Below are 15,983 nucleotides of genomic sequence, written 5' to 3'. Positions count from 1 at the left end.
GATTGTGTTCATTTCTTTTTTAGGCATACATTAATGATGGTTACGAAATATATAATGCAGACCTTCATCACAAGAGACCGGAAATGGAATTCCTGGGGGATCGGATGAAATTCTCTTAGTCGATATTTTTTGGTAGGGACCATCGCGGCCGCAAGCTTTGCCTTGTTGATGGCCTCAACAGTTTTCTGATCACCGTGGAAACATATTGGGAAGTCCCCGGGAATGTACTTCACAAGTTCATTCAGTATAACGTGCATTCCAGATGTTGTGCTCGGGTTTTCTTTTATTATTCCGATGTTAATCTGAAAAAAATGCAATGAGGACAGAAAAATTAAAATCCTTGTCTTGGAACTAATTTCTAATCACCATAACACAGGGGCAGTCGAACCGGGGTGGGGTATGATAGTGATAAAATAATTAGAGAGCGAAGCAGACTTTTTTGTTTATATTCAGAACTAGAAATTGGAATTTTAAGTACTGTTTGCAAAAATTTATGAACCTCCCAAAATGTTTACTTACATAATTTATCGAAGGCGACATGCTTTTTGAGGAACTTTTAATAATAATGAAAATGCGTAGTATTAAAGTCTGAAAATTACAGTATTTTTCTTCTACCACTTTTTCCCTCCTATCCTTTCTCTCCCCTCCCTCGTTGTTATGCCTTTTTGGCCAAACCAAATAACATTATATACAGGCGAAAGCTGCATGTATTTGTAGCACGGGACCGTTTTGGGTGGGGGAGGATCTTTTAACTTAACACTACCCAGAACAGTGCACAGCGGAAGGATTTTTTATACAAAAGAATCCACACCCTGTCCGTCTACAGAGGTAGAACTTAGAAAATACTTATGTGGTAATCATTTTACTTTGTAATAATTACACTTCACATAATCAAACACCATCAATCAACAACATTCACACTATGTTATTAACTAATGTAAACAATACTCGATAAAATAATCTAACATACTCATTATATAAAGGATATGTGTTCCTTTAATTCTAAACTAAATTAACATTATACATGTATTTATAGTTATTTACAGTTATAACAAATGATGTAACTCCTAGTTACATAGTTACTTGAACGGAGAGGACATACAGTTCAAATTATACTTCACTTAATTTATTACTGGACATAACTTTAAAACAGTTGTCAAACAACTACTGATATATTAAGACTAACATAATGGCGTTGAGGGTCTCAGTGCAGAAATAAATAAATATTAATGATAACAAAATTGTACTTTGCTAAAAAGGAATTGACATTGTACCTATACATATCTGGTAATGGGGAGACAGATAATGTCTTGAAAGTATCAATATTTTTGTAGTCAAAATAGAATGAATAATAGAGCATGTCTGTTGTAGACTCTAACAAGGATGTCAGTCTCCTGGTCACTTTCAATATAGGAAAAGTGACAGTCTGTCAGCAACAAGTTGCTTGAACCTTGGCACAAAACGTGTAATTGCCAGACAAAAGCACTGGTGCAAATGTTCACTGGTCAAGCAGGGGCCGCGGAAGCGGGGGGGGGGGGGGTTAATGCCGAAAATTTCATCAAAATCGGATAACAAATAAAGTTATTGAACTTTAAAGTTAAGTAATATTTTATGAAAAGAGTGGTCATGAATATTCATTAGGTGGGCTGATGATGTCACATCTCTACTTTCCGTTTTATCATAATTATTTCATACTGTGAATAATGAATAAGTTGTAGCAATAAATATGTAATGCACTAAATGTCAGTTGTCAATCCAATTTTTCTAGTTCGTGGAGGAAAAAATTGGAATAAACCTAATGTCATATAATAAAATACAAAAAAAATCTACATTACAAGACATTCATCCAACACCTATCATTCATTATTTCGTTTTAAGACATTGTTGTGGATTAATAATTGATCATTCTCCTGAAAACTGATTTCTCTCTATATATTTCATAGATAACCAGACCGCATCGGGCTACAAAAATAATGTTTGTGCAGAATACACAATATTTGTTTTCCACCCCTAGACTTTTTAAAGAATAAACTAAAAGAAACCAGGTTCGGAAAAGTTCTAATAATGAAATCCCTAAAGTTTGGCTAAAATGAGTATTTATTGATCAGTGCTTATCAATAATTGACATGACAAATCTCCATGCCGAAGATATCAGGTTAAATTTTATCGCCTTCATTCTTCGTTTCTTAAATTCTATTTTGTCATCAAAACCGGAATCCGATCGGTCGCTCTCTCAAAATGGGAAGCCTAGATATATTGTGAAGTCATAATAATAATAAACCTTTTTGTGCTCGAGAAAGTATACCCCCCCAAAAAAAGTTTTCATCAGACTCCACAATCACTCAATCATGCACCACCCCGATCCAAATTCCATGTCAGAATCTAAATGAGTCCCTCCAACTATACATGGCGACCAAGAATAACCTTTCTCCCGTTACCCCCCCCCCCCCATATGTGCTTTGCTTATTACTCTACAAGTCGGAGATGGGATGAAACATACTTTGATAACCTTCTTTAGATGCATTTTTGGTCCAATGCATCGTTGCAATGCCGTTCTTGGTCCATGCATTCATCTGATTCTTAATGATAGCCAGTAAGGGCGTTACAACAATCACTTTTGTTGCCTTCTTGTCAATCTGCCAAAAAATAAAGCGGAAATAAAGTAAAAGTTTAATCATCATTTATTATATGCCAAAACATTAGAGTTTACTGGGGGTACGGTCCTGGGGGCACTTATATTGACGAGATACCATGCGAGACCAAACAAACACGTTAAAAGGATGTCTTTTTCAAGATAGGGCACATTACATGTATACCATGTGTACGTAACGTAATAAGGGTGTCAAAAACGATAAAATAATTTATAAAAGTGGTATCTATTTCATTAGGAAAGCTATACGTTTTTAGGGTCAAATTTGAGGGGGTATCAAAATTAAGACTAAATGTTTTATAAAGGATGCACTTTTTGCCCAACACTACGTGTTAGAGTCCGATTTGCGCGAGGTGGGGCCGTATTAAACCCAATTTAGGCAAAGGACAAAGGTAAAACCGACGACCGACGTCCGTGATTGAAATATTACTAGGCATACTTCTTAAGGGGGTCAATTCAGGGAATACTTGCCAAGGCATATGAATTTCATGGTTCAGTTAAGCGATAACCCGTCAGCGCCGCCCAAACTCACAATTATCATAATACGTTGCGCCCATGGGAAAATATTAATTGTAATATTGCGATAACATAATATCATGTGTTAAAATCGCTTTGGCAGCACCAGATCTAAAATCCCCAACATTTTCTGTTCCCCATAATATATTTAGAAATTTATATGAAATAACTGAATGTAGTAAATTTTCAAATTTCTAAAATAACATTTTGCTCTATTTCCCCCTTTTTGTGCGCGATATAATGTGAAATTCGCTTGTTTTTTGTTTTTCACGTAGGGGTTGTTCATCTCAGTGTTACTTGAAAACGATAGCAGACGAACCTTTGGTACCACCGCCAAAGTAAAGAGTTAGGGTGCCTGTGAAAGAATGTGAGGAATGTGAAAAAATGTGTGTATGTGACACTCCATGCATTGGATTGTCCTGTTCATAATCAGTATTGTTTACCTTGGTAAGATTGGTGATGAATTTCATTATTTATATGAGTGTTCTTACTTCAAATTAGACAGAAGAAAATATATTCCCTGTCAGTTTGCCAAACGTCCAAACACTTTAAAAATGCACAGTCTATTTAATACTAAAATTCCCAAAACACTGTCAAAACTTTCTAAGTTATTATGACACAATTTCGTAGATAAGTACCAAATGTATATACCTGCATATCAATATTTTATTATACCCTTTTCTATCTCTTTTTGTTATTCATGTGTTCAACGGTATTAACTTTTGCATTCAAGGCTTTCGTCACCCTTTTTTGCCATCTTGTTATATCTTTTTTAATTATTTTGTTTTGTTATGTGTCTATTTATGTATTTAAGTATAATATTTATGAATGTACTATATGTATAACTCTTGACCTAGGGGCGTCGAATCGAGGTTCGACATAGAGGGGCGTCGAATTGAAGTGCGACATATGGGCGCTGAATTATTTTTCCACCTAGGGGTGTCGTATTGGAGCTTGATATAGGGGGCACCGGATTTATGTTCGACCTATGGGCGCAAAACACGTTCTTGATTATATATAAAACTGCTCAAAATTGCATAATTTTAGGTATTTCAGCATCACGTGACGCCTCTAAGTAAAACATGAATTCGGCACTCCCAAATGTCGAACAAAAAATCGACGTCCCTCTATGTCGAACATCGAGTCCACGCCCCTAAATAAAGTGTTATACATATACATCATACATGCATACATAGTATGCATGTATACATAGTATACATAGTATGCATAAAATATGACTGGAGCAGTCGTCATTGCACAGTAGTCCAGAATAATAATGAAGCTGTCCACATTTCTATTATAATTAATCATATCATTTAGCATTTTTCGTTTTATTTGAACAGAGTAGTTATAAAAGTTATTTAAAAATTGATTGAGGCTATCAAGACTTTCCTACCAGAATGCATTACGAGCAAAGTTCCGTCGAAACCTCAACGGTCAGTTGTCCAAATGGGTTGATGAGCATCTATGGTTTCGTGACATATTTTTTCTTTTTCGGTTTGTCACTGTCGGACACCATAGACGTAATGGAGGCAGTTGGACGAGGTTCACGTAGGAGAAATCGGTGAGTTTTTATTCATTTTTTTATATTATACTGCTTATTTTGACCGCGTCCCCATCAAAATAACAATTGAAAAGATATATACATCAAAGGACGGATTGATTCGGGATGGTTTTTGGTAAGGAATATGAAGAAATTGGGCAATGTATAATTGTACAACAGCACTGTATGCTACCGAGAACGAGGTTATATTATAACCTCGTTCGTAGGATGAGTGCGTGAACTTGAAGTATGGTCAAAATAATTCTCCGAATAAATAGTTAAAATATAAATAGCCTACCACGATTATATGGATGAAGGTCTAACGAGTGGCAGTTTCCTGACATCTGGGCACAAACTGGAACCTCAAAAAAACGAAAAGTTCTCTCCTACCCTGTCTCGATCGGCCATTTTTGTGATGAATCGTAACAAAATGGCTGATCGAGACTGGGGTAGAAGGAGGGGGGGTGGGCACACAGTATATAATGCATGGTGGATATGTGCCGCGGAGGGGACCCCATTTTTACACTCAAATTTCCGTTCCAACCGAGGCATATTATTTTTATCTTGAGAAGAAGAAAAAAGAAAGCCTCTCCAAAGCATGGTGGGTATGTGCCGTGGAGGGGACCCCATTTTTACACTCAAATTTCTGTTCCGACCGAGGCATATTATTTTTATCTTGAGAAAAAGAAAAAAGAAAGCCTCTCCAAAGGCAAAATAAATCTTATTGAGTAAAAAGAAGAAAGAAATCCGCTTCAAGTCAAAGTTTCGCATGTGTTTTGTTACGCTGTTTTGGCCGCATTGAGTCAGTACGATAATATGCCAGTGGCGGACTGTACCAGACTGGAAGAAGAAGAGTCGCTACAATGAGCTGCAATTTTTGTGAAAAGTGGCAGCAGAGCGCCGTATGACCGTCGCCTCTGCGTGAGCGCACCCGCCGACCTAAACAGCTGGCAGCCGTCTGTTTCAAGGAGTTTTTTTAACATTTAAAATTTTTTTTTTTATATCTCATATGCAAAAGGCTCGCTATCGTGAGGCCACCACTAAATTTCCGTTCTGAAGCATAGCATTTTTATCTTATTGAGAAAAAGAACACCGCTCCAAAGGCAGAGCATACCATTTTATTCTTATCGAGAAAAAAGAAATCTGCTCCAAAGCTTCGCATATTTTTCGTATAGCTGTTTTGGTCGCATTGAGCTGCTACAATGAGCTGCAATTTTTGTGGAACAGCACTGTGTGGCCTCTGTGTGAGTGCACCCGCCGACCTAAACATCTGGCAGCCGTCTTGTTTTGAGAAGTTTTGTTAACATTCAAATTTTATTTTGATATCTCCTCGTACACAGATGGCTCGCTATCATGCAGCCACCGTTAGGGGGTGAATAATGTAAAATTTCCCCTACGGGGCTTTATTTCATAAAAGAATATAAAAAGAACTGTACCAAAAGAAAGATTATTATTCTGTTTTGACCTAAAATGCACCAAAACTGGGAAAAATAAACTAAAAAAGGGAATAAAAAAGTGACTTACTTGGGCTGTCGCGCATCTTCACTTTCCTATTTCATCCGAACTTAATACATGAGCATGGTGAGTGGAGCCAATGCAGTTCAGCGGAACAACCAAAATACAGAGACTTTTGGTCTACACAAATGCTTGAACTATGAAGAATTGAGCATTCAATTGCTGAGAAAATGAATTTATGTATGAATAATTCATTTCATGACTAAAAAATCACTTGTGAATGTTGAGTCGCGTACCAATTGGATATCAAATTTTATTAGTTTACGAAAGTAAACCATGAAAGTTTTCTTTGTAAAAGGATGATAATTATACGTTTTTTTATGATTCAAAACATCATCAAAATATAGTGTAACATAAATTGTTTAAATCTTTAGATACCGAAACATACAATTCAACAAATTCTATGCATGAATTAGACATAGAATTTATCAAAATTTTGATAAGGGTTTGAAAACAGCGAATACGAGTCCAATTATGGATGGCCTGACGCAGTAGAATCTTTATCAATTTAATTGTTATTCTATTTCAAAATGAATGATTTTGAAGAGTATAACAGTTTTTATGGTTTCTATGCAGTTCAATTATTTTTGAAAGATTTATCCCACTTTTGCAATATAATTTCAACTTCCATGATTGATTATGTAAGATTATCATTTTCAAATTTTGAGGCACTTTTGTATGTCATTGTCTACCCACGTGATGCCACTACGTCATTAAAAAAAAATTATGACAGGTTTGGAGGTGTCATAAATATTCAGTCAGGTTGTTGGGGCATGTTATGCATTACGTATGTAACTTAATAAGAGTGTCAAAAACACTAAAATTTAAAAAAAAAAGGTACACTATATATTTCGCTAGGAAAACTGTGTTTATTGTCCAATTTGCGAGGGTATAGATTAAAAGTACTAAAATACAGTTATAAAGGATGTACTCTTAGCCCCAACGCTACATGTTTAGGGTCTGATTTCAGCAAGGTGTGTGGGATAGTACTAAACACATGGTATCCATGAATGTCTCGACAGTATCAACAACAATCTCTTGAATGTGATATGTATTTTCTCCACTGCAGATCATGGGGTCATCACCTAGTACTTATTTAAGAGAAAAGACAGTGGTTGTGATCGGTGGCAGCTATGGTGGAAAGGCAGTGGCATATCCTCTCAGGGGTCAGTGTAAGCTTATTGTGATTGATCCACGTGAAGCCGTGCATATTACCATAGCATCACCAAGAGCATGCGTTGAACCAGGTAATAAACCCAAAAGTGTTCTTCCTATGTGGCCTTTCTGTGTGACAGAGTACATGATCAAGTAAGCATCATGTCCATGGTTCACCCCAATAACAAGTTGATTTAAGTAGAGGGGGAAAAAAATCATACAATCATAAATGAAACTTGAAAGTTCATAAATTATAGGATGCGAAATAAGAAATTTATGACATTTTCAAGTTTCGCTTATTTGTAACATTTGTAATATTATTTGTAATAGCGATGTTCAAACCATACTGTAGGAGATATGTAAATGAGAGTTGGTGTCACAATCTCACTATTTAGATGAAATTGATGAAGTAGTTAAGTTTTTGCAGATTTGATAATAAGCGTGGATGATAAGTGGAAGCATCGTGGTGTAGCGGTTCTGACTCTCGCCTTGTAATCAGAGCTGAGGTCGTGTGTTTGAATCCCACCATGGCCTAGCGTCCTTTGGCAAGGCATCAATCCACAATTTGCCACTCTCCACCCAGGTGTTAAATGGTTACCCGGTATGCAAAAGCCTATAATAATAATAATCCGCTTTTATATAGCGCTTAATCCATCGGAACGACGTGTCTAAGCGCTTTACAGATATATTATTACCCCGGTCATCGGATTCAATCAGTCATTCCCGCACACATGTGTGCACATCCTCCACCCCCTGGGGAGTATTCCAGTCAGTCGCCTGTGTGGCACACACAATACTGGACAAGCTACAATGACTTTCACATCCTACCGGGTACCCATTTAGCACCTGGGTCGAGAGTGGCAAAGTGTGGATTAACGCCTTGCCAAAGGACGCCAGACCACGGTGGGATTCGAACACACGACCCTCTGTTTACAAGGCGAGAGTCAGAACCACTACACCACGGCTCCTCCACAGTATGCAGTATGCCTAGCAATTGAGTCTTGGAACTCTTGTCGGAATGCTCCCCATGGAGTGGAGAACGTGCATACATTGTATATGCGGGCATGCAAGGATCGATGACTGGGGTAGAAATATATCTGTAAAGCGCTTAGAGACGTTCCGATGTATTAAGTGCTATAAAAAATGCAGAATATTTTTGTTATTATTATAAGGAAACTCTTGACTGAATCACTAATGGTTACTTACAACAATTGTATAATTTCCACTTGTTCATGGAGGAATCTAACCATGGTTCAAAATGACAAAAAAATGATATGTTTCATATTTGATATAATAAAATATGAAAGAAGTAGCGAGTTTCGACATCAATTCCCTCATTTGCATACTGTCTGTTTTGCATGTAACTGTTTGGTGCCATTAACCAAAACTCTGAAATGTCACTACTTTCTTACTTTATAGTAACTTTCCTTAACATCTGTACTAGAATGATAAAATAGATTGTAACTTATTTCAGAGCGATAATTTGATTTGTCTCTTTTTATATGTGTTAAAAAATAATTCAATATTGAAAAGGAAGTTCAAAGTAATCACTTATTACTCTATATTCAGAAATCCTCTCCTTGTTCAAAATTAATGTACCCCCACCCTACCTACCACTGATGACTTCAAATTTAAAGTAGCAATATACAGAAATATTGCGGTTTAGAAATTATCATTTAAAAGGTTCCTGATACTTTTCAAAGCTCAGAGGTGCTTTAAATTGCCCTTCTATCATCACTTAACTCTTAACTACAAAATCACTGCAATACCATTTTGATTGTTATTCAAGTCTATCACATCTTTTTGTAAACCAGCCCCTTGGACTATCCCTCTTTGATTTCAGGCTTTGCAAAGAGATGTCTGATACCACTTGGAGAAGTCTTTGGTGATAGTTTTGAGCAGGGCACTGTGGGTAAGATATCTCCGGAAGCAGGTCATGTTGTTCTCTCTGATGGCAAGGAGATTCCTTATGATTATCTAGTGATAGCTACAGGTACATCCGGTCCATTTCCAGGCAAACTTGAAAATGACTGCACTATCAATCAGGCTTTGGATCTGTATGCAGATGCGTGTACCAAGGTAGATATACAAGTTGCCTCCGTCTGTTCAGTCCATTTATTTTTATTGTTTTATTAGGAGACTGAATTTTTTAAAAAAAATGCATATATTATTCAGAAGTGATGGGATATGAGTTCATTTTTATCGCTTGTCCAATTTAATTGATTTAATTTAATTGATTTTAAACATCATATTCTGTTGTTTACAATTACATATTAGAAATATAGACTTGACTTCAAATACATTTTACTGTTTTGTAGAAAACCATTTATCAGGCATGGATTTTCCTTGATACATTCTCCATATTTGATTGCCCCTAAAGAACTTTTCGCTTCACTCCTTGTCCCCAGTATTAGAGAATGAAGAAAATAATTCATCTCCTCTCACTTTATTTTCACATGTAGTTCCTATAGTCATACACATGTATTAGCGTAGACCTACAAGGTTACTCTTAAAAATACCTGATTCCATTGTAGGTGAAAGCTGCCAAGACAGTGGTGATCATTGGAGGAGGAGCTGTAGGGGTGGAGATTGCCGGAGAGATAGCTACAGATTTCCCAGACAAGGAGGTTACTATCATTCATGCTAGGGATAGTTTGGTAGAACCTGCTACAAGCAATACATTCAGGACCTCTGTACAGAAGCAGTTAGAAGAACTTAATGTTAAAATTATCTTTGGTATGTGCATTATCTGTCATCTTCTTTACTATGTAGAATTACTTTATAACAGTGATCCTGCCCTTGTTACTGGATTTCTTTCTCTGTTGACTATTTGGGCGTGTGTATATAAGTATTACCATTGTTGTGTATATTTTTCTTTCATTTTTTATGTTGACACCTCTCATCTGCCATACACCCCAATGATTACCCTGTACCCTGTAGGTATTGGGAATAATACACTAAACATGTACACATACATTAGGTGATCAGTAATGCAAAACACTTACTGCGATGTGGTGACAATATGTCATTACAAATCAATGCACTTTAGACAGCAGATGTACCCAGGAAATCATGTTTATTGTTTTGGTGATTATTGGTTATATTGTTTTTGTGAAGGAAGGACTCCACAGAGTCTGCACTTGATTTAAGGTTGTAGCCCTGGTTCCAAATTCACTCATATTATTTGCTCTCCTGTATGGTTTCATGTTTATGATATCCCTGGAAAGCTTATTCTATCATATGTTGGTAGACATGGACAACAATCATGCTGCAATTTGGTTGGTAATGCCAGAATTAGATTAAAAAGTCTTAAATTTTGCCCCACAATATTTTGTTTTAATGTAAAATTTATTAAATACAATGATTGAACTGTTGATATAAAGTAAATAAGAATAGGTCTGTTGTTTTATCCCAGCTTGATAATACTTTAAACCCTTTTCTACTCTTTTAAGTCTTTAAGCTATTATTCAATCATAATATTGGTACTTAAAAAATATTAAAACACTCAATAAAAACATATAAAAAATGAAATATTAAAACATAAGCGTTTGATTATGGGTAATCGACTTTCCCCAAATTTGCTGACAGAATAGACTCAATAATAGAGAAGTGTATAAAAGTGATCATGCACTTATGACATATATATTATCTTGACCTCTGTATCTCTTTTCTTGAGGGGACAGGGTGGGGAGATTCCTTAAACAAATATAGGACATAATTATGTTGAATTTGGAGTTCAAAATTGTCTATTAGGCAAAATAAAAAAATGTTTGTTTGTCGTACACCACCAACATTTCTTAAACCTGTTGACTTTTAATTTTTTATTCAAATTTCAACCACAAAATAAATGTGCCAAACAATCTACTTAGTTTTCCTTAGGTAATACTATATGTGTCTTCATGAGGATGATGGGGTCAAATGTCATATAGGGGTTAAAGGATCAAATGATATGAGGTCATGTCCATCCCTTTTTCATGTTTTTGTTCAAATAAATTGATTAAATAAGTATTAATAACCTGTAATTTTTCTCATTGTTATCTTCTATCCTCATCTGTATGTCCCTTTCTACTCCATCTATCTCCATGCAGGTGAGAAGGTAACAAATTTGGATGAAATTCCTAGAGACCTTTCTGGAGCTACTGTTCTAACTGATAAAGGCAAGTCCATCCAAGCTGATGTAGTATTTGTATGCATTGGTTTGAGAGTCAACAGTCAAGCTTATGCAGAAGAATTTGGTAAGTGGTATCCACTGGTTTTCTATGCCCTTTGGTCATCAAATTTTGCCTGAACTAGGACCCATTTCATAAAGATATGTATTAACTACAGCAAACTTTGCCATTATGATAACTACCATAGAAATATCAAACAGCTAATCACAATTATGGTTACTTACAATAAATGCAAAGTTATTATAGTTGAAATTCTTTATGAAACATGCCACTGGAATTAAGAAAATAGAATATTCAGTGAATGAATTTCTTGGAAAGATGATAGTGCTTCAGTCTTCATAGAAATTCAGGGGTCCATTTCATCTAGAAATTTGAACTATGGTAGCTGCCTTTATGGTATTTATCTTGGTAACAGACCTTTAGAAGCCTAGATACAAATCAAGGTCTACATGGTAGTTACAAAGCAAAGATGTAGTTAATAAAGGACAGGTCTTATGAAATACCGGTATATCCCAGGTCAGCTCTGAAAATAAGGAAAAATTTCAGCACATTGTAATTGCGCAAAACATTTTTTTCCCCAAACCATTGTGGTTTTAGACAAAACAAACTTCGTAGGGATAAAGACCTTAGCCTCTGTTTCTTTTGTTTTAAAATTGGTCTAACTCGTTCATGTTTTCTTTCCTATGTGAAAGGATGTCAGCAGATGAATAAATAAAATGTTTTCTATTTTTTTTCTTTCAGTATTATAACCACTAAATCATTAATTATTTACAGGTTCCAAGATGGATGAAGGTGGTGCCCTGAAGGTCAACCAGTACCTTCAGGTTGAAGGTCATGAAAATATATTTGCTGTTGGTGACTGCTGCAATGCTGATATTCAGAAGATGGCTTACAGAGCGGGAGAGCAAGGGAAGGCTGTTTATCACAATATCCTACAACATGCCAGTGGCCGTGCACTCAAACCATACCAATCACGTATGTATCTTGTGGAAAGGATGATCAGTAGAGTCTCTTCCATTTTCCTATATTGTAATTCAGTATGGATGTATATAGTACTCCACCTCAACTCCTCAATCAGTTTCATTGAGAAGAAAGAATTGAAGGTTTTACTGATTCAATTATTTTCTCTCTTATATCCTTAAAGAATAACACCAACTTCATATTTCTATTATTTTTAAGAAGAGATATCGTGTTTAATATCCTACATAGATTAAATCCTATATAGTGATTGGTTCAGATAGCATCATGTGATGAAATATATTCTAACTTTGATGTTGCTTGACATCAGACCTCATATTTTCTGCCAAGCAAATATTCTGATGTTATTATTTAAGATGACAAGATACATAGCTAATCTTTCAGGCATGCTTGTCGAAGAGCTGTCTCTCCCAGGCATGTCCTGTGATGTGACGGCGCAGGCACTAATCCATGTTCCGCTGTGCGTGGTGGCTTAGGGAAAAGTAGGTCATTCAACTCAAGTAACCGGACTCTCCAAGCTCAGTGCATATATTTTGGGTCTAATTTATTAAAAGTAGGATATAAAACAAAACCCAATATATCAGGTGTTTCCTTCAAAGGCATACTATTGTGAGAATTATCAATCATGGGTTGGACTGGCAATATAACTCTTCACCCCTCAGGATATATGGTAATTGCTAGACCAACCTCAGATAAATAATTCCCTCTATACTTTCTCAAAGCTTGATATATATATGCATAATATGTAAATGATGAACCTTAAATGATACGAGAGGAACTCTGAGCATGAATTACAAGAAGAGACCATTTTTGCCCCAACAGTCAACACTACATGTTTAGAGGTGCGGGAGGTGGTGCCGTACTAATCCCAATGATGTAGAAAAAGGTAAAACCGACGGCCAACGTCCATGACAAAACAATAAAAATATTGCTGTACTTATTCAGGGAATACTTGCCAAGAGTGTCGATTTGTTTCCAATACTTGTTAAGGGTAGGGTTTCACACGCCAATACTTGTTAAGGGGTGCATTTTCAGAATATGGAAAATATGTGTTTAGGGTGCTTTTTCAGACCCCATGGTTGTGCATGGTATCCACTTGTCAATGGAAGTGCCCCCCCCCCCCAGGGGATAATGACAATAAAGTATATTCTGAAAAAAATGTAATCTTGGTAATAGCTGGTTATATACATTAATAATTTATAGATTTTAAAATCATATATGTGTTTTCCTCTTCTCATTGACAGCATCACCAATGTTTGCTTTGTCTATTGGAAGGCACAGAGGTCAGCTTCAGGTTGGTAGTATGGTCCTAGGTTCATGGCTTGTAAAGAGACTTAAAAGTCATGATCTGTTGACAGGACGGATGTGGGGTGACTTTGGCTTAAAACCTCCCACAAACTAAGCATTGGGAAAGCTACAGGACAGATGGAATGGATCCTAGATATCTGTATTGAAGGGAAGGAGTTCATGTCTGTTATAAGCTTGAGTGTTGTACTGTATTTGCAAAATATTTTCTGCTTTTTTTTTTAGTCCAACTTCATCTGAATTTTCACTCATACATTATCGCTGCTGCACATGTAAACAAACCAAATATCATTAAAATTGGCATTTTCCTGCACCAACACATGTGTATATACATATATATTTATATATAATGCCTTGGGAATATGTTTAATACTTTTAAACATGATGTATTGTAGCAGGAATGCCTTTAGCACCATACTGCAGTAACACCATTAGTTGTGTGCTTAAGGGCTTTGCGCAAGGGCATTTCTGCACCCATGAGGTGCGTGGAAGTGTGGTGCTCGGGGCTTTCCTGCACCAAAACAATGAAATGATACAATTGTATATATATATATATATATATATATATATATATATATATATACGTATCCAAATGTGAAATATCTTTCAGGCTTACATTTTGTTTTTATGTTGTATCATGCAAGACGTTTTTATGGAAAATGATGCATGTGTAAATATTTTCAAATCCAAAAATATTGCTTTTTTGACATCGATTTGTAATTTTTCCTGATAATTTGCCAGAATTTGCAATGTGTTGACTTTCAGTATCAACATACATATATTCTTATCTTGTTATTGTCAGTACTAGATTATCATATCAACACCTATATATGAAGATATAACAAAACTATTAAGAAGAGTAAAGTATTATGTTAATTGGTTGAGACATTTGATTAAGTATGGTAAAAAATATTAGAGTAAATTCTCTTTTGAAGAGCAGCAGCAAATAATTCTAATATGATGGTGCATTGCAAAATAGCAACATACATATATGTATCTTCAGAAGTGTTGTACGATGAATTTGTGTGAAATTTTAAACCAATTTTACTTGCATTTTCATTACTGGTATTTAATTACTGCCTGTAATACATGCTGGATGATCAGCATGCACCCATTATTAAAGTTCCATGTTCAGCCACCATTAGTGGATTCTAAATGCATTATTGTTTTGGGGCCAACTGTTCATTATTTATTTGTCTATTTTAGAATGAAATTCCTACAAAATGATTCTTAGTGTACAATACTTGATGTAATTTATGCAAGTACTTGTTTGTAATAGTATGCTGCATGTTGTAACAGTGTGTGAATTGCCTAATTTGAAATGGTTACTGATCAAGTTTCATTTTGAAATATGTATGTTTTGTAACTTTTTTTATGTGCTGTATAGAGTATAGTTATGTTGAAATTATCTTTTAAAATTTTGTTTTCATTGTAATGGCGTGCAGTTTGTTATACATTTCTTGCCAGTATTTTGAAACTTTGCTTGATTCATGAAAAGTCAAACATGTCAAAACACAGTATATTTCATATCTGTAATGCCATGGGGAAAATAACTTAATGTACATGTAGATATATTATCAGGCAATTCTTAATTGTTGTAAAACAATATGAATTTTGTTGATAAATTTGATATCTACTGTAGAAAACTGGTGTCACCTTTCACTATCCATAGTTAGAGTACAGTTTAGACCATTATTTAAGTTAAACCTGACTTCAGGCATTGTGGATTTATGAATATCATCATTCGATATGCTATACAGATTGAAAGAATTAATTGATTCAATTGAATTTGTGTTTTATACTTTTTGTCTCACCTGCGAAGCAAAGTGAGACTATAGGCGCCGCTTTTCCGACGGCGGCGGCGTCAACATCAAATCTTAACCTGAGGTTAAAGTTTTGAAATGACGTCATAACTTAGAAAGTATATGGACCTGGTTAATAAAACTTGGCCATAAGGTTAATCAAGTATTACTGAACATCCTATTAGAGTTTCATGTCACATGACCAAGGTCAAAGGTCATTTAGGGTCAATAAACTTAGACCATGTTGGAGGAATCAACATCGAAATCTTAACCCGAGGTTAAGTTTTTGAAATGTCATAACTTAGAAAATATATGGACCTAGTTCATGAAACTTGGACATAAGGTTAATC

At 35.5% G+C, this 15,983-nt stretch overlaps 1 protein-coding gene across 3 annotated transcripts in view; it reads left to right on the top strand.

Moving 5' to 3' along the window:
* LOC121428713 (ferroptosis suppressor protein 1-like) overlaps positions 1 to 14,394 on the top strand; it is a 29,599-nt gene extending 15,205 nt beyond the window's left edge. Inside the window, exons 2-8 of one of the 3 annotated variants that reach the window (XM_041625541.1) lie at positions 4,688 to 4,730; positions 7,294 to 7,471; positions 9,223 to 9,458; positions 9,914 to 10,115; positions 11,468 to 11,614; positions 12,323 to 12,523; positions 13,771 to 14,394. In XM_041625541.1, coding sequence (XP_041481475.1) covers positions 7,297 to 7,471; positions 9,223 to 9,458; positions 9,914 to 10,115; positions 11,468 to 11,614; positions 12,323 to 12,523; positions 13,771 to 13,928 — 1,119 coding nt within the window. In that variant the 5' untranslated portion in view covers positions 4,688 to 4,730; positions 7,294 to 7,296 and the 3' untranslated portion in view covers positions 13,929 to 14,394. Of the gene's footprint in view, positions 1 to 4,509; positions 4,731 to 7,293; positions 7,472 to 9,222; positions 9,459 to 9,913; positions 10,116 to 11,467; positions 11,615 to 12,322; positions 12,524 to 13,770 lie in introns of all 3 variants that reach the window. The other 2 variants (XM_041625526.1, XM_041625533.1) reach the window with 2 other exon arrangements.
* The last annotated feature ends 1,589 nt before the right edge of the window (positions 14,395 to 15,983 follow it).

The sequence above is a fragment of the Lytechinus variegatus genome, chromosome 1, assembly GCF_018143015.1.
Source record: "Lytechinus variegatus isolate NC3 chromosome 1, Lvar_3.0, whole genome shotgun sequence".
NCBI lineage: Eukaryota > Metazoa > Echinodermata > Echinoidea > Temnopleuroida > Toxopneustidae > Lytechinus > Lytechinus variegatus.
This window is presented reverse-complemented; position numbering and strand designations above follow the sequence as displayed.